At 45.6% G+C, this 21,953-nt stretch overlaps 1 protein-coding gene and 2 pseudogenes across 1 annotated transcript; all 3 read left to right on the forward strand.

Annotated features, from left to right (window-relative positions):
• Positions 1-3,815: 3,815 nt before the first annotated feature.
• Positions 3,816-12,933, forward strand: LOC104670524 (annotated as a pseudogene).
• A 126-nt stretch (positions 12,934-13,059) lies between these two features.
• Positions 13,060-14,543, forward strand: LOC115899191 (putative zinc finger protein 812; the record flags this gene model as incomplete). Its single annotated transcript, XM_030936611.1, is given in 2 exon segments — positions 13,060-13,323; positions 13,325-14,543. Coding segments are annotated over 2 exon segments (654 nt in total), but the record flags the coding sequence as incomplete, so codon positions are not given.
• A 5,127-nt stretch (positions 14,544-19,670) lies between these two features.
• Positions 19,671-21,022, forward strand: LOC104670525 (annotated as a pseudogene).
• Positions 21,023-21,953: the final 931 nt, after the last annotated feature.

The following is a 21,953-nucleotide window of genomic DNA, read 5'->3' on the forward strand; positions in this document are numbered from 1 at the left end:
CTGAGATCCGGCCACTGCACTCCAGCCTGGGCGACAGAGTGAGACTCCGTCTCAAAAAAAAAAAAAATAAAATAAAAATAAAATATTAGCTGAGCATGGTGGCTCATGCCTATAATCCCACTACTTTGGAAGGCTGAAGTGGGAGGATTGCTTGACGTAAGGAATTTGAGACCAGCCTGTGTGACATAGTGAAACCCGTCTCTACAAAAAACTTAAAAAAGGCCGGGCGCGGTGGCTCAAGCCTGTAATCCCAGCACTTTGGGAGGCCGAGACGGGCGGATCACGAGGTCAGGAGATCGAGACCATCCTGACTAACACAGTGAAACCCCGTCTCTACTAAAAATACAAAAAAAAACTAGCCGGGCGAGGTGGCGGGCGCCTGTAGTCCCAGCTACTCGGGAGGCTGAGGCGGGAGAATGGCGCAAACCCGGGAGGCGGAGCTTGCAGTGAGCTGAGATCCGGCCACTGCACTCCAGTCCGGGCGACAGAGCGAGACTTCGCCTCAAAAAAAAAAAAAAAAAAAAAAAAAAAAAAAAAAAAATAGCTGAGTGTGCTAGTGGCATGTGCCTGTAGTCCTAGCTACCTGGGAGGCCTAGGCAGAAGGATCAGTTGAGCCCAGGAGGTTTGAGCCTGGGTAACAACAAGACGTTGTTGTCTCTACTAAAAGTTAAAAAACCAAAGTAGTTGGGCATGGTAGCAGCACCTGTGGTCCCAGCTACTAAGAAGGCAGAGGCAAGAGGATCACTTGAGCCCAGAAGTTGGAGGCAGCAATGAGCCATGATGGTGCCACTGTGTTCCAACCTGGGCAACACAGCAAGACCCTGTCTCTTAAAAAAAAAAAAAAAAAAAAAAAAAAAAAAGGCTGGGCGCGGTGGCTCAAGCCTGTAATCCCAGCACTTTGGGAGGCCGAGACGGGCGGATCACAAGGTCAGGAGATCGAGACCACCCTGGCTAATACGGTGAAACCCCATCTCTACTAAAGAATACAAAAAACTAGCCGGGCGACGAGGCGGGCGCCTGTAGTCCCAGCTACTTGGGAGGCTGAGGCAGGAGAATGGCGTAAACCCGGGAGGCGGAGCTTGCAGTGAGCTGAGATCCGGCCACCGTACTCCAGCCTGGGCGACAGAGCAAGACTCCGTCTCAAAAAAAAAAAAAAAAAAAAAATCCACAGGCCAGGTACGGCGGCTCACACCTGTAATCTCAGCACTTTTGGAGGCCGAGACAGGTGGATCACCTGGGGTTAGGAGTTTGAGACCAGCCTGGCCAACATGGTGAAACCCCATCTCTACTAAAAATACAAAAGAAAATTGGCTGGGCACGGTGGCTGACGCCTGTAATCCCAGCACTTTCAGAGGCCAAGGTGGGCAGATCATAAGGTCGAGTGATTGAGACCATCCTGGCCAACATGGTGAAACCCTGTCTCCACTAAAGATACAAAAAGTTAGCTGGGCGTGGTGCTGTGCACCTGTAGTCCCAGCTACTTGGGAGGCTGAGGCAGGAGGATGACTTGAACCCAGGAGGCGGAGGTTGCAGTGAGCTGATATCACACTACTGCACTCCAGCCTGGCGACACAGTGAGACTCTGTCTCAAAAAACAAAAACAAAAACAAAACGAAACAAAATGAAAATTAGCCAGGATTGGTGGTGGGCACCCGTAATCCCAGCTACTTGGGAGGATGAGGCAGGAAAATCGCTTGAACCCGGCAGGTGGAGGTTGCAGTGAGCACAGTTCGTGCCACTGCATTTCACCCTGGGTGACAGGAGTGAGACTCCGTCTTAAAAAAAAAAAAAAAAAAAGTCCACATAGTCAACCAGTGTGATGCTTTTTACAATGTCAGGACCACTGAGGACTATATTTTGGCAGTGAACATGAAGGAGAATTTATGCAGTCTGGAGGCAATGGTGTGGAGTGATTCTGGCTGGTTTTTCAAATTGGCATAGAGATAAGACCATTATCTTCATTAGTTGTACACCAAGTGCCAACTGTTGTGCTCCTTTGTTTCAGTAAACATACTACATTTAGAAAAACAGCTGGCCAGGCACAGTGGCCTGCGCCTGTAATCCCAGCACTTTGGGGGCTGAGATGGACAGATCACTTGAGGTCAGGAGTTCGAGACCAGCCTGGCCAACATGGTGAAACCTTGTCTCTACTAAAAATACAAAACTTAGCTGGGCATGGTGGCACATGCCTGTAATCCCAGCTACTCATGAGGCTGAGGCACGAGAATTGCTTGAACACAGGAGGTGGAAATTTCAGTGAGCCAAGATTGTGCCACTGCACTCCAGATGGAGTGAGACTCAATCTCATAGATAGATAGATAGATAGATAGATAGATAGATAGATAGGCAGGCAGGCAGTCCAGGCATGATGGTGCATACCAGTGGTCCTAGCTACACAGGAAGCTAAGGCAGGATGATCACTTGAAGCCAGCCAGGAGTTTGAGGTTACAGTGAGCCATGATCACACCAGTGTACTATAAACCCAGGCAATGGAGTGAAATCCCAACTCTGAAAAAAGTAAAACATGCTGGGCAGGGTGGGTCACACCTGTAGTCTTACCACTTTGAGAGGCTGAGGCAGGCAGATTGCCTGAACTCAGGAGTTTAAGACCAGCCTGGGCAACTTGGCAAATCCCTGCCCTTACAAAAAAATAGAAAAAGTATCCAGGTGCAGTAGCACGCACCTGTATTCCCAGCTACTTGGGAGACTGCAGCATGAGGATTGCTTGAGCCTGGGAGGTGGAGGTTGCAGTTAGCCCAGATTGTGCCACTGCACTCCATCTAGCCCGGGAGATAGAAAAAGACTCTGTTTCAAAAAAAAAAAAAAAAAAAAATTGAAAAGTAAAATAATAATTGTCATCAAAATAATGTTTATGTGTTCAGATGGATGAAATTGCTTTATATGTCTGAAAATGTTTTAAATCCTTTATCCCCTCCTCAGCAGACAAGAAGCTACAGTGGATGGAAACTCTGTGAGAATTGTGGAGAGGTCTTCAGTGAATAGTTTTGCCTTAAGACACACATGAGAGCTCAGAATCAGGGAACACTTCTGAGGGTAATTGTTACGGAAAAGACGTCCTCAGCGTGCACAAGGAAGCCTCTGTTGGACAGGAACTTTCCAAATTTAATCTATGTGGAAAAGTCTTCACCCTAACTCCAGGCCTTGCTGTACATCTTGAAGTTCTCAATGCAAGACAACCTTACAGGCCAGGCGCGGTGGCTCACGCCTGTAATCCCAGCACTTTGGGAGGCCAAGGCGGGTGGATCACAAGGTCAGGAGATCAAGACCATCCTGGTTAACACGGTGAAACCCCGTCTCTACTAAAAATACAAAAAATTAGCCGGGCGCGGTGGCGGGCGCCTGCAGTCCCAGCTACACGGGAGGCTGAGGCAGGAGAATGGCCTGAACCCGGGAGGCAGAGCTTGCAGTGAGTCGAGATCACGCCACTGCACTCCAGCCTGGGCGACAGAGCGAGACTCCGTCTCAAAAACAAACAACAACAAAAAAAGTTCTAACTTGGTAGCCAATGGGGACAAATACAGAATGTGATGTTCTGTTATAGCCAATGGAAACCAGACACTGCAGCAAGGTGGACGCGTCAGGTTATAAATGACCCTGTTTCCTTTTTTTAGTGTACTCTAGTGGCAAAACTGCTGGTGAGTGTACCTGTTCTGGGCTTGCTGAGGAAATTAAGTTTATGTTCAAGTGCTATTTCTTTAAGGCACTGGGGAACAAGCATTTCTAACAACCTGGTCCTACCTGGCTGAAACTGGATCCCGGAAGCTCCGCCCCTCCAGAGGCTCCTAGCGGAAGTGATGTCAGCGCGCCGCCACCATCTCTTCCCGCGCTGGCTACCCTTGGTCCCTGCTGTTTCGCGTTTATCCTGTGGAGTCCACCCCTGCTGTGGTGAGTTCCGCCTGCTTGGGGGTCCAGGAGATAGAGGGGGTGTGGGTGGGGGGTGCGGCAAAGGAAGGATTGGGCGCGGTCGCCCAGGAGCCTCTCAGATCCTGCTTGTTTCACTAGCTTCTCCAGGGGTTGTTGGTCCTCCCAGCGCGGCCAGTTCCCTGAGGGCCCAGGCTCAGTCGGTCCGCGTCAGGAGCCGCGTCGGGAAGTGTTTGTCCCGAGTCCGCGCGGTGTTTTCTGGAGTGCTTTCATCCGCTGTGCTCCCCTCTTCAAAAGCTTGGAAAGCAACCTTTGTGAATGTTTTTCTTTCCGAAAGGAAAAGGATGTCTGCCATTCTAGTGAGGTTGGCTCTGGCCCCGCATCCTCCCGCGTCAGGCGTGTTCCTGGTGAGCACCAGCATTAAACTGGTTTCAAGAGGGCTCTGACTTCCGTTTATTTGCTAAAAAATGTCTCATCTGAGAATCTGGCATTGTCTTGGTGTCCTTTACTTATTTTTGACACATTACATTTGGATGGAAAAAACATAGTTGTTGAAGGTGTGCCTATTTCTGTATGTAAATATGAACACGTGTAGACTGTAAGCCTTTAGTTTTTTTATTTTTATTTTCTTGGACGTTATTTGTTTTCTAGTTGTTACCAGCTACAAGCCTTTCTACTTCAGAAAGGCAGGCCAGACGCGCTGGCTCACGCCCGTAATCCCAACACTTTGGGAAGCCGAGGTAGGCGGATCACCTGAGGTCAGGAGTTCGAGACCAGCCTCGCCAAAATGGTGAAACAGGATTTTGCCATAGAGACGGTGTTTTGCCATGTTTGTCAGGCTGGTCTCGAACTCCTTATCGCAGGTGATCTGCCCGCCTGCAGTTTCAGTCATCTTAGGTACATAATGAAGTTAGCAATAACACACAGGGCTGGTGGCTACTGAATTGTTCTGTGCAGTTCTGAACTGCCTTCTGGTCATATTGGGGGGTAACAGCATCCACAGGACATCAGGCTGTAAGGACAAATACCAGACTAATTATTAGGGTTATTTGAATGTATGATTTTTTCAATATTAAATAGAAGTAATGAGCCAGGCATGGTGGCTCATGCTTCTTATCCCAGCACTTTGGGAGGCCAAGGCAGGAGGATTGTTTGAGCCCAGAAGTTTGAGACCAGCCTGGGCAATCTGGTGAAACCTTGTCTCTACTAAAAATGCAAAAAATTAGACCCAGAAAAGGCCAGCCCCTCCACACCTGTGGATATTTCTCATCAGGTGGGATGAGAGACTGAGAAAAGAAATAAGACACAGAGACAAAGTATACAGAAACAACAGTGGGCCCAGGGGACTGGCACTCAGCATACAGAGGACCCTCACTGGCGCCGGCCTGTGAGTTCCCTCAGTATTTATTGATTATTATTTTTACTATCTTAGCAAGAGGAGTGTAGCAGGGCAACAGGTGGGGAGAAGGTCAGCAGGGAAACATGCGATCAAAGGAATCTGTATCATGAATAAGTTCAAGGAAAGGTACTGTGCCTGGATGTGCACATAGGCTAGATTTATGTTTCTCTTTACCCAAACATCTCAGTGTAGCAAAGAGTAACAGAGCAGTATTGCTGCCAGCATATCTCACCTCCAGCCACAGGGCAGTTTTCTCCTATCTCAGAATAGAATGAATGGGAATGCTAAGCTTTACATCCAGACATTCCATTCCCAGGGAGAAGCAGGGACAGAAGCCTTCCTCTTAACTGCAAAGAGGCCTCCCTCTTTCACTGCTCCTCCTCAGCACAGACCCTTTATGGGTGTAGGGCTGGGGGATGGTAAAGTCTTTCTTTTCCCATGAGGCCGTATCTCAGGCTGTTTCAGTGGGGGGAAACCTTGGACAATACCCAGGCTTTTGTGGGCAGAGGTCCCTGTGGCTTTCCTCAGTACATTGTGCCCCTGTTTAATAGAGAATGGAGAATGGCGATTACTTTTACCAAGCATACTGACTGCAAACATATTGTTAACAAGGCACATCCTGCACAGCCCTAAATCCATTAAACTTTGATTCATTACAGCACATGTTTCTGTGAGCACAGGGTTGGGGCTAAAGTTACAGGTTAATAGCATCTCAAAGAAGAAACAATTTTTCTTGGTACAGATCAAAATGGAATTTCTTATGTCTTCCTTTTCTACATAGACACAGTAACAATCTGATCTCTCTTTCTTTTCCCAACACAGTGGTATGCACCTGTATTCCCAGTCACTTTGGGGGCTGAAGTGGGAGAATCACTTGAGGCCAGGAGTTTGAGACCAACCTGGCTGATATGGCGAAACCCCGTCTCTACTAAAAATACAAAAATTAGCCAGGCATGATGCATACCTGTAATCCCAGCTACTCAGGAGGCTGAGCCCTGATAATCGCTTGAACCTGGGAGGCAGAGGTTACAATGAGTTGAGATTGTGCCATTGCACTCCAGCCTGGGTGACAGAGTGAGACTGTGTCTCAATAATAATAATATAATGATAAGGCATGGTGATGCACACCTGTGGTCCCATCTATTCAGGAGACTGAGGTGGGAGGATCACTTGAGCCTGGGAGGTCTAGGCTACAGAGAGCTGTGTTAGTGCCGTTGCACTTCAACCTGGGCAACAGAGTGACCCCTGTCTCGATAGATAGATAGATAGAAGTAATGATAGCTATTGGGAAGGATGGTTATGATAATTGAGCATGTATATATAAAGCTACTAGAGCTACTTCCGACACACTAGTCCTCAGTAAATGTCAGTTGCTGTTATTAATACTATCATTACTGAGTGATGATACTAAGTACAGTTTTTGGTGGCCTTCACATCTGTCACCTGCAGAGAGAAAGTTCATGCATAATGTGACTGATGTTTGATGCTTGTTGTTTGATGATTGATATGAACAGGACCTCAAATAACCCATACAAAGAGGAATGGAGATTGCCTCTATTGACCTAGATTCGTAAGTTACCCTGAAGTGACTTACTTTTCCACTAGGGTTTTTTTCCAGGAACCAATCTGCCTTTTTGAAGAAACGACAAAGGTAGTAGTCCTGTGTCACCTAGACCCAGAAAAGCAGATGTGGGCCGAGCTGCCTGTTGGGTAAAGGGTAATAGTTTCATTTCACAAGAAAACTTACACCCTGAAAAATGTGACTATCTGCCCGTAGTAGTAACACTCACAAAGCTTATGTAGCATTTCCGAAGGCACACAAACCAGGACTGAATTCTAAAACAGCATTCTGGCTGGGCACAGTGGCTCATGCCTGTAATCCCAACACTTTGGGAGGCCATGGCGGGCAAATCACTTGAGGTCAGGCATTCAAGAGCAGCCTGGCCAACATGGCAAAACCCCATCTCCACTAAAAAAAAAAAAAAAATTGCAGGAGGGTGAGGCTGAGAATTGCTTGAACCTGGGAAGTGGAGGTTGCTCTTGAATGCCATGCTCTGAAGCTGATGGTGAGTTGTGCCTCAATGCTGTCTTCCTTGATGCCACTGGTTTTTCTTTTGTTGTTTTTTCGAGACAGAGTTTCTTGTTGCCCAGGCTGGAGTGCAATGGCACAATCTCGGCTCAACGCAACCTCTGCCTCCTGGGTTGAAGTGATTCTCCTGCCCCAGCCTCCCTAGTGGCTGAGATTACAGGCTAATTTTGTGTTTTTAGTAGAGACGCGTTTCTCAATGTTGGTCAGGCTAATCTTGAACTCCCGACCTCAGGTGATTTGCCCACCTTGGCCTGCCAAAGTGTTGGGATTGCAGGTGTGAGCCACCACACCTGGCCACTGGTGGTTCTTTTAGGAGGAATCGAAGTGAGATGTAGAATACTATTTTGTTTTGTTTTATTTATTTATTTATCTTATTTAATTAATTAATTTATTTATTGGAGACAGAATATTGCTCTGTCACCCAGGTTGGAGTGCATTGATGCAATCTCAGCTCACTGCAACCTCTGCCTTTTGGGTTGAAGCAATTCTCTTGCCTCAGTCTCCCACGCAGATGGGACCACAAGCACGCGTCACCAGGTCTGGCTAATATTGTTTGTTTGTTTGTTTGTTAGTTAAATGGAGTCTCACTCTGTTACCCAGGCTCTAGTGCAGTGGCACGACCTTAACTCTCTGCAACCTCTGCTTCCCTGGTTCAAGCAATTCTCTACCTCAGCCTCCTGTAATTTTATTTTATTTTATTTTTTTATTTTAATTTTTTTAGTAGAGATGGGGTTTTGCCATGTTGGCCAGGCAGCTCTTGGATGCCTGACCTCAAGTGATTTGCCCACGTTGGCCTCCCAAAGTGTTGGGATTGCAGGCATGAGCCACTGTGCCCAGCCAGGATGCTGTTTTAGAATTCAGCCCTGGTTCGTGTGCCTTTGGAAATGCTACATAAGCTTCGTGAGTGTTACTACTATGGGCAGATAGAGAGTCACATTTTTCAGGGTGTAAGTTTTCTTGTAAAATGAAACTATTACCCTTTACCCAACAGGCAGCTCGGCCCACATCTGCTTTTCTGGGTCTAGCTGACACAGGACTACTATGGCATTTCGTGGCAGTGTTGTGTGTGTGCAGTTTTCTCGAGTGTGCAGGAATATATGGGAATTTCAAGCTAGGATGGAATGACTTCTAGGCATGAGAATGTGGGAAGGATGGGCAGCTCTGGCTTCTCAATGCCTTCTTACTTGTCCACTAAGGTGTTTTTCCAGTGAACCAATCTGCCCTTTTGAAGAAAAGACAAAGGTAGGAACCATGGTGGAGGACTACCTGGCAAATTCTTTTTTTTTTTTTTTTTTGAGACGGAGTCTCGCTCTGTCGCCCAGGCTGGAGTGCGGTGGCCGGATCTCAGCTCACTGCAAGCTCCGCCTTCCGGGTTTACACCATTCTCCTGCCTCAGCCTCCCAAGTAGCTGGGACTACAAGCACCCGCCACCTCGCCCGGCTAGTTTTTTGTATTTTTTAGTAGAGACGGGGTTTCACCGTGTTAGCCAGGATGGTCTCGATCTCCTGACCTCGTGATCCGCCCGTCTCGGCCTCCCAAAGTGCTGGGATTACAGGCTTGAGCCACCGCGCCCGGCCCTACCTGGCAAATTCTTATCAGGTGAACAGACAATGTACCATTATAGAAAATGACATACTTATATCCAATAGACACATTTCCTTCTAGACAGACTCATCTCCAGAGTTTTCTTAGAGCAAATGAAGCCTTACTCAAGGACTGAGTCCCCAGGTGAATTTCCCCAGAGAATGAAGTCTCCTGTACATAAAGTGTTAACTTGAAAATCATCCCAGTAGCTCAGTAATTACTACTTAAGCTTGACCTTGATGGTGCCAACTGCATCTTTTTTACATTGCTGGGTGTGGTGACAGATGATAAAGCAGATGAAAGTGTCCTTTCAGCAAGTTATTCACTTATCAGCATTTATCAGATATATGCAGTGTGCTCAGGAGTGTGCTGCATAGAGACCAATGGGACAGAAGAGCTCCTAACCTGGTTGTGCTGAGATAAAGTGTAAGCAGTGTGCAGTGGCTCATGCCTGCAATTCCAACTACTCAGGAGGCAGAGGTGGGAGGAGCACTTCAGCCCAGGAGATGGAAGCTGCAGTAAGCAGCAATTGTGCCTGCGTGACAGAGTGGGACCCTGTCGTTATATATAAATAAACAGATTGGATAGATAGATAGATAAAAATTCATGCTTAGGAAGTACTGTTCTCATCAAAATAAAAATTTTAAATTTAAGAATAAAAATATTGCTGGGTGCGGTGGCTCAAGCCTGTAATCCCAGCACTTTGGGAGGCCGAGACGGGTGGATCACGAGGTCAGGAGATCGAGACCATCCTGGCTAATACGGTGAAACCCCGTCTCTACTAAAAAATACAAAAAACTAGCCGGGCGAGGTGGCAGGCGCCTGTAGTCCCAGCTACTTGGGAGGCTGAGGCAGGAGAATGGCGTAAACCCGGGAGGCGGAGCTTGCAGTGAGCTGAGATCTGGCCACTGCACTCCAGCCTGGGCGACAGAGCGAGACTCTGTCTCAAAAAAAAAAAAAAAAAAAAGACTAAAAATATTTAAAAATTAAAAATAGATCAAACAAAAAAAGATTAAAAAAAAATTTTTTAAAGTGCTGTTCAAGGCATATGCCTGTAGGAGGTCTACCTTGATTGTTTAGGCACAAGAGTTCCTGAGACGTTAAACCCTGGAGTAGATCTTGGGAGATCTCAGAACCACATGTAAGTGAATATAAGGTTCCCCTTCATCATTCTCCAGTGAGCATTGGTGGAAGTGTTCATTGGCTCAAACCAGCATGTGTGTGATGACGTAGGATTCAGTGACGTTTGATGATGTGGCTGTGGACTTCACCCCGGAGGAGTGGGCTTTACTGGACACAACTGAGAAATACCTCTTTTTTTTTTTTTTTTTTTTTTTGGGGGGGACGGAGTCTCGCTCTGTCACCCAGGCTGGAGTGCAGTGTCTGGATCTCAGCTCACTGCAAGCTCCGCCTCCCGGGTTTACGCCACTCTCCTGCCTCAGCCTCCCGAGTAGCTGGGACTACAGGCGCCCGCCACTTCGCCCGGCTAGTTTTTGTATTTTTAGTAGAGACGGGGTTTCACCGTGTTAGCCAGGATGGTCTCAATCTCCTGACCTTGTGATCCGCCCGTCTCGGCCTCCCAAAGTGCTGGGATTACAGGCTTGAGCCACCGCGCCCGGCCAAAAAAGATTTTTAAAGATCCACTTTACCTCAGAAGATTTAAGCTATTTTTCTCAGAATTTCAGATATCTCTGACTTTTATTTTCCATGTAGTCAAACATTCCTATGACCTAACAAAACTACCTGTTCTTTTTTTTTAAGTTTATCACTTTGATACATATTCTTTATCCCAATCTTTCCTACTTCCCTTTCCTGATAATCTTCTCTTCCTGTTCCCCATCGTTTTATTTTTCACAGAAGCAGTTTGTAGTAAACTATCTAAACACATCAGTTGTGTAATAAACCCCACGTCCTTATAGCCAAATTTTTGACATGCCAAAATCCTCAAAGTTCTCTGGCTTATCTTTTATTACTGTGTTTAATTTGAAAACAAATACAAATGACTCATCGTTTTAAACATTTCTTCTATAAACCCTTACATTTCTTTTTCTGCTTAACTTCAGAATGGGAAATACAACCTAGAATCAAACGGTCATCACTTCAGCAGGGTTTTCTGAAGAATCCAATATTCAGTGGGATACAAATGGTAAGATTCGTGAGTGATATTTCTTAGTTTCCTCTCAGAAAAGATTGAGAATTCCATTCTAGGAAATAGCATCGTCAGAGCTATGACTTACTTCTGTAATCCCAGCTACTTGGGAGGCTGAGCTCAGAGGATCATTTGAGCCCAGTAGTTCGAGACTAGCCTAGGCAGTATAACAAGATCCCATCTCTGATTTTAAAAACAGGCTGGATGTGGTGGCTCATGCCTGTAATCCCAATACTATGGGAGGTTGAGGTAGGTGGATCACTTGAGGTCAGGAGTTTAAGACCAGCCTGGTCAACATGGTGAAACTCCGTCTCTACTAAAAATATAAAATCTGGCCGGGCACGGTGGCTCAAGCCTGTAATCCCAGCACTTTGGGAGGCTGAGACGGGCGGATCACGAGGTCAGGAGATCGAGACCATCCTGGCTAACATGGTGAAACCCCGTCTCTACTAAAAAATACAAAAAACTAGCCGGGCGAGGTGGCAGGCGCCTGTAGTCCCAGCTACTCGGGAGGCTGAGGCAGGAGAATGGCATAAACCCGGGAGGCGGAGCTTGCAGTGAGCTGAGATCCGGCCACTACACTCCAGCCTGGGCGACAGAGCGAGACTCCATCTCAAAAAAAAATAAATAAAATAAAATAAAATAAAATCTACACTATTTGGTTGGGTACAGTGACTGATGCCTGTAATCCCAGCACTTTGGGAAGCTGAGGCAGGAGAATTGCTTGAGTCTAGGAGATCAAGACCAGCCTGGGCAACAGGGAGACCCTGTCTCTACAAAAAATAAAAAATTAGCTGGGTGCGTTGGCATGCAACTGTAGTCCAAGCTCCTTGGAGCACTGAGGCAGGATCATGGCTTGAGCCTGGGAGATTAAGACCACAGTGCACTGTGATTGTGCCATGGTACCCAGCCTGGATGACAGAATGAGAACCTGTCTCAAACGACCCCTGACAATTAAAAGAAGACAGTTTGTTTTGTTTTGTTTTTGTTTTTGTTTTTTAAATAATTAGAGCCAGTGGCATAAAATTCTAGCAAAACATCCATCATTCAATGTGGAAGAAATCAAGAAGGTAGGAAATGAAAAAAAATTAAATATTAAAAAGTAAAATGGTAATTGTCACCAAAATAATGTTTCCATGTTCAGATGGGTGAAATCTTTTAATATTTCTGAAAACATTTTAAATCCTTTATCCCTTCCTCAGCAGACAAGAAACTACAGTGGATGGAAACTCTGAGAATTGTGGAGAGGTCTTCAGTGAACAGTTTTGCCTTAAGACACACATGAAAGCTCAGAATGGAGGGAACACTTCTGAGGGTAATTGTTATGGAAAAGACATCCTCAGTGTGTACCAGGAAGCCTCTATTGGACAGGAACTTTCCAAATTTAATCTATGTGGAAAAGTCTTCACCCTGACTCCAGGTCTTGCTGTACATCTTGGAATTCTCAATGCAAGACAACCATACAAATGTAAGGATTGTAAAAAAGGCTTTAAGTATTTTGCAAGCCTTGATAATCACATGGGAATCCACATTGGAGAGAAACTGAATTTCAGGAATGTGGGAGATCCATCACACGTTCCTCACACCTAAAGCGGTGTGTAACAGTTCATACTGGAAAGAAATCTAAAAAGACTAAGAATTGTGGGAAATCCTTCACTAATTTTTCTCAACTTTCTGCACATGTGAAAACTCATAAAGGAGAGAAGTCCTTTGAATGTAAAGAATGTGGCCGGGCGCGGTGGCTCAAGCCTGTAATCCCAGCACTTTGGGAGGCCGAGGCGGGCAGATAACAAGCTCAGGAGATCAAGACCATCCTGACTAACACGGTGAAACCCCGTCTCTACTAAAAAATACAAAAAACTAGCCGGGCGAGGTGGCGGGCGCCTATAGTCCCAGCTACTCGGGAGGCTGAGGCAGGAGAATGGTGGTAAACACAGGAGGCGGAGCTTGCAGTGAGCTGAGATCCGGCCACTGCACTCCAGCCTGGGTGACAGAGCAAGACTCCGTCTCAAAAAAAAAAAAAATTCCTCATCCTTTAATGTTCACATTCAGATTCACACTGGAATAAAACCACACAAATGTACGGAATGTGGGAAAGCCTTCACTAGATCAACTCACCTTACTCAACATATAAGAACTCACACTGGAATAAAACCCTATGAATGTAAGGAATGTGGCCAAGCCTTCACTCAATACACGGGCCTTGCTATACACATACGAAAATCACACTGGAGAGAAACCCTATCAGTGTAAGGAATGTGGGAAAGCCTTCAATAGATCTTCAACGCTTACTCAACATACAAGAATTCACACAGGAGAGAAACCTTATGAATGTGTTGAATGTGGGAAGACTTTCATTACTTCTTCTGATCGTAGTAAACATTTCAAAACTCACAGTGGAGAAAGGCCCTTTGTATGCAAGATATGTGGTAAAGCATTTATATGTTCCTCACCCCTTAATGTTCACCTGCGAACTCATACCGGAGAGAAACCCTTCATATGTAAAGAATGTGGGAAAGCATTTGCTGTTTCCTCACACCTAAGTAGACATGAAAGAATTCACATTGGGGAGAAACCCTATGAAAGTAAGGGTATGAGTGTTACCATTTAGCTCATAGTTTGCCATCTTTAAGTATTGGCAGTGACACTAAAGATAATCAGATGTCCTGAATGCCTTGCAGAGGTTGTAATGGCTCATGGATTGGCTTTGGATGCCATCCTGAGGGTCTGAAATTAAACTTACAGGTTCTGAATACAACTTCATGGTGGCCTGAGTCTGGGCATCTGTGAAGAAGGCTCATGGATGGTGAGGTCAGTACTGCAGGCTGCCTCACATTAGTGATTAGATTCCTAAGATCATAGCATTAACAAGTTCTGTATGAGATAAGTCATCTAGGTTGGTCCCAGCCCCTGTTAGTCATGTGCTCCTCCAAGGGTATCTTTTGTTCCTACGGATCCTGCAGAGCATGGCAGGTATGAAACCATCCTTAACTGCCAGTGCACTTTCACAGCTGATTATTTCTGTGTCTCCTTCTTATAAAATCTATGAAGTGTGACAGCCTTACCTGTTCTGTCCTCTCTGTCCATTTTAGGTGGCACAATGTAAGTAGCAGTGTCTCTTCTAGTATAATCCAGTCTCTCTCCTCACTTCTGTTAAGATGGCTGATACAGTCCATGAATCCCACTGATGATCTCTTTATCAAATGATTGTTCAGCCGCACATTCAGGATTCTCTTCAGTACAAGTTTTGTAATTTTTGCAGTATGGATAGCCTGAGAATTTTCCAAATCTCCAAGTTCTGGTTCTGTTTTCTTTTATATTTCTTCTGCAGTTCAGGTCTTCTCTTTTGTATTTTCCTGTAAGCAGTCAGGAATAATGAAGGTTCCTGTGTCTTTTAACACTTTAATTACAGGTGTTAGTGATAAATACCCAGTTTTATTGCTCTCAAGCTCTACTTTCTTTTTTTTTTTTTTTTTTTTTGAGACGGAGTCTCGCTCTGTCGCCCAGGCTGGAGTGCAAGCTCTACTTTCCACAAAATGCTAGAATACAGTTCTGCCAAGTTCTTCACTTCATATCAAGGGTTGTCTTTTCTTCATTTTCCAATAGCATGTTCCTCATTCCCCAGTGACACCTCACCAGGAGCACCCTTACTAATATTATTTCCAGCTTGCACATCAGAATTTTTATAGCCTCTACTCATTTGTCAATTTCAAAGCTGCTTCACATTTTTAGTTTTTTTTTTTTTGTTTGTAATGGCAGTACCTCACTTTTCAGTGCCAAAATCTGCCTTAGTTAGCTCAGGCAACCATAACAGAATACCACAGACCAAATGGCCCAAATGGCTTACAAATTCTTTTTTTTTTTTTTTTTTTTTTTTTTTTTTTTTGAGACAGAGTCTTGCTCTGTAGCCCAGGCTGGAGTGCGGAGGTATGATCTTGACCTGGGCTCACTGCAAGCTCCGCTTCCCAGATTCACGCGATTCTCCTGCCTCAGCCTCCTGCGTAGCTGGGACTACAGGCACCTGCCACCGCGCCCGGCTAATTTTTTGTATTTTTAGTAGAGACGGGGTTTCACCGTGGTCTCGATCTCCTGACCTCGTGATCCACCCGCCTCGGCCTCCCCAAATGCTGGGATTACAAGCGTGAGCCACCGCGCCTGGACACAAATTCTTTTAATTTTAAATAATTGAGGTTAAAAACACAGATTTTTTTTTTTTTTTTTGAGATGGAGTTTGTATTTTTACTTAACCATATATCTTGGAAATCACTTCATGTGAGTTCATAGAGATCTTCATTCATTTCTAGGGCTGCATGATATTCCATTGGTAGATGTACCATATATTCAGATACTCTAATACTTGAGAGCATTTAGGCATTCATATTGCAATCACAAACAGTGCTGCAATTAATACTCTTGAACTTCTTTGAATTGTTAAAGGTTTACCTTCAAGGCAGATTCTTAGAAGTTTAGACTGAATCCTGGACCTGGTTTTAAAAAAAAATTCTTAAAAGTAGGATTGTGGCTGGGCACAGTGGCTCATGCCTGTAATCCCAGTACTTGGGAGGCCGAGGTGGGTGGATTACTTGAGGTCAGGAGTTTGAGACCAGCATGGCCAACATGGTAAAACCCCGTCTCTACTAAAAATACAAAAAATTAGCAGGGCGTGGTGACACATGCCTGTATTCCCAGCTACTTGGGAGGCTGAGGCAAGAGAATCCCTTGAACCCGGGAAGCGGAGGTTGGGGTGAGCCAAGATCGGGCCATTGCACTCCAGCCTGGGCAACAAAAGCAAAACTCCATCTCGAAAAAAAAAAGGCAGAATTGCAAGGCTAGGCATAGTTGCCCATGCCTGTAACCCCAGCACTTTAACCTCCTTAGTTTGAGACCAGCCTGAGTAACAGGTGAACTCATCTCTAAAAAATATGCAAAAATTATCCGGGTGTTGTGGCTCATGCCTGTAGTCCCCAGATACTCTGGAGGTTGAGGTGGGAGCATCGCTTGAACCTGACAGGTGGATGCTGCAGGTAGCCCAGATTGTGCCACTGCATATTCCAGTCTGGGGGACACAGCAAAACTTTCTCAAAAAAGAAAAAGGTCGGGCATGGTGGCCCACACTTGTAATCCCAACACTTTGGGGTGGGAGGATTGCCTGAGCTCAGGAGTTTGAGACCAGGCTGGGCAACATGGCCAAACCCTGTCTTTACTAAAAATTAAAAGAAATTAGGCCAGGCGTGGTGGCTCATGCCTGTAATCCCAGCACTTTGGGAGGCCGAGGTGGGTGGATATGAGGTCAGGAGATTGAGACCATCCTGGCTAACACGGTGAAGCCCCGTCTCTACTAAAAATATGAAAAATTAGCTGGGTGAGGTGTTGGGCGCCTGTAGTCCCAGCTACTCCGGAGGGTGAGGCAGGAGAATGGCGTGAACCCGGGAGGCAGAGCTTGCAGTGAGCCGAGATCGCGCCACTGTACTCCAGCCTGGGTGACAAAGCAAGACTCCATCTCAAAAAAAAAAAAAAAAAAAAGGGGCTGGGTGCGGTGGCTCAAGCCTGTAATCCCAGCACTTTGGGAGGCCGAGACGGGCGGATCACGAGGTCAGGAGATCGAGACCATCCTGGCTAACACGGTGAAACCCCGTCTCTACTAAAAAAATACAAAAAACTAGCCGGGCGAGGTGGCGGGCGCCTGTAGTCCCAGCTACTCCGGAGGCTGAGGCAGGAGAATGGCGTGAACCCGGGAGGGGGAGCTTGCAGTGAGCTGAGATCCGGCCACTGCACTCCAGTTCGGGCGACAGAGCAAGACTCCGTCTCAAAAAAAAAAAAAAAAAAAACCGAGTGTGGTGGTGTGCTCCTGTAGTCCCAGTTACTAGGGAGACAGGCACAAGAGTCGCTTGAACCCAGGAAATGGAGGTTGCAGTGAATTGAGATCACGCCATTGCACACCAACCTGGGCAACAGAGGGAGACTGTCTCAAATTAAAAAAAAAAAAGAAGTTTCCAGATTGCACAGGTAGTGTTTTCAGGTATTGCCAATTTCTTCTCTGTAGTATCCAGCCTCCAAATTGTCCCCCAATAATCCCTGTTTCTCAATACTCGTACCTTTGTGTAGTCCTCTCACGTTGTACCAGGCTTCATCTCTGTGCTTAGCAGAATGTGGCAAAAGTCATATTAAGTCACTGCGGAAGTTTAGGTTACAAAAGACCACACACATATGGAATCTCACTGGAGTCCATACAGTGAAAGCAATCTTGAAAAAGAAGTTTGTTGGGTAGGGCAAGGTGGCTCACGCCTGTAATGGCACCACTCTGTGAAGCCAAGGCAGGTGGATCATTTGAGGTCAGGAGTTTGAGACCAGCTTGGCCAATATGGTGAAACCCCATCTCTACTAAAAATACAAAAATTAGCCGGGCACAGTGGCAGACTTATGTAATCCCAGCTACTTGGGAGGCTGAGGCAGGAGAATCGTTTGAACCTGGGAGGTGGAGGTTGTGGTGGTGAGCCGAGATCATGCCATTGCCCTCCAGTCTGGGCAACAGCGAGACTTAGTCTCAAAAAAAAAAAGAAAGAAAGGATTGTTGGAGAATTCACACTTTGTGATGTCAAAAGTGACTAGCCTGTAATCCCAACAATTCGGGAGGCTGACTCAGGAAAACTGCTTGAGTCCAGGAGTTTGAGACCAGCTTGGGCAACTTAAGGAGACTTCATCTCTTCAAAAAATAAAAATAAAAAATAGCTCGGCATGGTGGTGCATACCTGTAGTCCCAGCTACTCAGGAGCTGAGGTAGGAGGGATCCCTTGAGCCCAGGAAGTTGACCCTGCAGTGAGCTGTGATCACACCATTGCACTCCAGCCTGGGCAACAGAGTGAGACCTTGTCTCAAGAAAAAAGCAGAAAAAATAGCACTACAAAGCTACAGTAATCAAAACAATTTGGTATAGGCATAACTAGACTGGAGACCATTGTTACAGCATAGAGAGCCCAGAAATAAACCTTCACAGATATAATCAAATGGCTTTCACAGTGGTGCCAACAACCTTCAATGGAGGAAGGGCAGTTTTAATTTTCTTGCTGGGCTACATTCCCAGGAGGTTAGGCAATCTTAGTCACAGGAAGAGATAGGAGATTGGCACAAGATACAGGTCATGAAGACCTTGGTGGTAAAACAGGATGTGGTAAAGAACCTGGCCAACTTCCATCAAATACAAGATGTTGACAAATATGACCTCTGGTCATCCTCACTGCTAATTATAGGTTAATTATAATGCACTAGCATGCTAAAAGACAGTCCCGTCAGCTCCATGACTTTTTACAAATGTCACGGCAATGTTTGGAAGTTTACCTAGATAGTCTAAAAGGGAAGGATGCTAGGTTCCAGAAAATCTCTGCCCCTTTCCTGAAAAACTTATGGACACCCCACCCCTTATTTAGCATATAATCAGTAAATAACCATAGGTATACTCAATAGAGCAGCGCGTAGGAAAGGAGACCAGACTCCTTTCCATTAACAATACCATCATGATCCAGTAATTCCACTACTGAGTATATTTCCAAAGGAAATGACGTCAATATCTTGAAGAGATCTGCAATCCCACGTTCATTGCAAACATCTTAGAACATAATAGACAAGATATGGAAATAACCTAAATATTCCTGGACATTTAGAAATGAAGAAAATGTGATATATACACGTGAATATATACACGTGATATATACACGTGAATATTATTTAGCTGTATTGTACGGCCGGGCACAGTGGCTCACGCCTATAATCCCAGCACTTTGGGAGGCTGAGGCGGGGGATATCAAGAGATCAAGACCATCGTGGCCAGCATGGTGAAAGCCCGCCTCTACTGAAAATACAAAAAATTAGCCCAGTGTGGTGGTGTGCACCTGTAATCCCAGCTACTCAGGAGGCTCAGGCAGGAGAATCTCTTGAATCCGGGAGGCAGAGGTTGCAGTAAACGGAGATCACACCATTGAACTCCAGCCTGGTGACAGAGTAAGACTCCGACTTAAAAAACAAAAAACAAAAAAACAAAAAAAAAAAAACCTGTGTCATATACTTGGAATTTGCTAAGAAAGTAGTTTTTGAGTGTTCTCAACACAGTAAAAAAGGTAACTGTGAAGTGATGGTTGCATAAATTAGTATGATAGTGGTAATCATTTCACAATGTTTATACAAAACATCACATTGCACACTTTATACATTTTTATTTGTCAATGATGGATCAATAAATCTTGTGGTGGGAGGTGGGGGAGAAGTGTTAGCAGAAAAACTGGATATAGACATGCATAAGAAGGGAGTTAGACCCTAACCTTATACCATATATAAAATGAACTTAAAATGGATCAAGGCCGGGCACGGTGGTCCACGCCTGTAATCCCAGCAGTTTGAGACGCCGAGGCAGGTGAATCACAGGGTCAGGAGTTCAAGACCAGCCTGGCCAATATGGTGAAACCCCCGCCTCTACTAAACATACAAAAATTAACCGGGTGTGGTGGAGGGCACCTGTAATCTCAGCTACTCTTGAGGCTGAGGCAGGAGAATTGCTTGAACCAGGTAGGTGGAGGTTGCAGTGAGCTGAGATAGCGCCTTGCACTCCAACCTGGGCAACAAGAGCAAAACTTCGTCTCAAAAAAAAAAAAAGATCAAGAGCTCTCTCCTTGCCTAACGCAGCCATGGCCTGTGGTCCCAAGAAGCATCTGAAGGGAATAGCAGCTCCAAAGCATTGAATGTTGCATAAATTGACCAGTGTGTTTGCTCCTCATCCATCCACCGGTCCTCACAAGTTGAGAAAGTGTCTCCCCCTCATCATTTTCCTAAGGAACAGACTTAAGTATGCCCTGACAGGAGATGAAGTAAAGAAGATTTTCTTAGGCCGGGCACGGTGGCTCAAGCCTGTAATCCCAGCACTTTGGGAGGCCGAGGCGGGCGGATCACGAGGTCAGGAGATGGAGACCATCCTGGCTAATATGGTGAAACCCCGTCTCTACTAAAAAATACAAAAAACTAGCCGGGCGAGGTGGCGGGCGCCTGTAGTCCTAGCTACTCGGGAGACTGAAGCAGGAAAATGGCATGAACCTGGGAGGCGGAGCTTGCAGTGAGCTGAGATCCGGCCACTGCACTCCAGCCCGGGCCACAGAGCGAGACTCCGTCTCAAAAAAAAAAAAAAAAAAAAAAAAGATTTTCTTGCAGCCATTCGTTAAGATCGATGGCAATGTCTGAACGGATATAACGTACCCCGCTGGATTCATGGATGTCATCAACATTGACAAGATGGGAGAGAATTTCCATCTGACCTGTGACACCAAGGGTCACTTTGCTGTACAACATACTACACCTGAGGAGGTCAAGTACAAGTTGTGCAAACTGAGAAGTATCTTTGTGGGCACAAAAGGAATCCCTCATCTGCTGACTCATGATGCTTATGCCATCTGCTACCCTGATCCCTGTATCAAGGTGAATGATACCATTCAGATTGATTTGGAGACTGGCAAGATTACTGATTTGGAGACTGGCAAGATTACTGATTTCATCAAGATTGACACTGGTAACCTGTGTATGGTGACTGGAAGTGGTAACCTGGGAAGAATGGGCATGATCAACACAGAGCAGCACCCTCGATCTTTCAAGGTGGTTCACGTGAAAGATGCCAATGGCAACAGCTTTGCCACTCTACTTTCCAACATTTTTGTTACTGGCAAGGGCAACAGACCACGGATTTCTCTTCCCCAAGGAAAGGGTATCCGCCTCACCATTGCAGAAGAGATAGACAAAAGACTGGTGGCCAAACAGAGTCATGAGTGGATGAAATGGTCCCCAAGTGACATTTTAGATCTTCATATGTAATTTAAAATAATGTGGCATGGCTGGGCACAGTGGCTCACTCCTGTAATCCCAGCACTTTGGGAGGCCGAGGTGGGTGGATGACGAGGTCAGGTGTTCAAGACCAGCCTGGCCAACATGGTGAAGTCCTGTCCCTACTAAAAAGAAATACAAAAAGTAGCCGGGCGTGGTGGCATGCACCTGTAATCCCAGCACTTTGAGAGGCCAAGGTGGGTGGATCACGAGGTCAGGTGTTTGAGACCAGCCTGACCAACATGGTGAAGCCCTGTCTTTACTAAAAATAAATACAAAAAGTAGCCGGGCGTGGTGGCGTGCGCATGTAATCCCAGCTACTCAGGAGGCTGAGGCAGGAGAATCACTTGAACCTGGAAGGCAGAGGTTGCAGCGAGCTGAGATCATGCCACTGCACTCCAGCTTGGGCAACAGAGCAAGCCTCCGTCTTAATAACAATAATGTGGCATGATTTTTAAAAAATGGATCAAAAACCTAAGTGTAGTTTAAGAGCTAGAGCTGGAAAACTATTAGAAGGAAACATAGGTGAGAAAGCTTCATGATATTGGAATTGGAAATGACTTCTTAGTTATGTCATCAACCATACAGGCAACACAAGAAAAATTATGAGTTAAACCTAATCAATACAAATTTTGTGCTTCAAAGCATAATAACAAAAGAGTGAAAAGACAATCTACAAATGGGAGAAAATATTTGCAAGTCCTGTGTCTGACTGGGGACAAATATTCAGAGTTTCTTTGTAAAATTTCTAGAACCCAAGAGTAACAACAACAAAACCCAATTCAAATACAGAAAAAGGACTTGAATAATATCACCAAAGAAGATACACAGATGGCCAATAAGCACAGGAAATGATGCTCACGAAAAGATGCTCAGCATCACTAAACATCATCAAAATGAAAACCAAAACCATGCTGGATGTGATGTCTCACGCCTGTAATCCCAGCACTTTGGGAGGCTCAGGGCAGGGGATTCCTTGAGACTAGGAGTTCAAG

This window comes from Rhinopithecus roxellana, chromosome 8, assembly GCF_007565055.1.
Source record: "Rhinopithecus roxellana isolate Shanxi Qingling chromosome 8, ASM756505v1, whole genome shotgun sequence".
Taxonomy (NCBI): Eukaryota; Metazoa; Chordata; class Mammalia; order Primates; family Cercopithecidae; genus Rhinopithecus; species Rhinopithecus roxellana.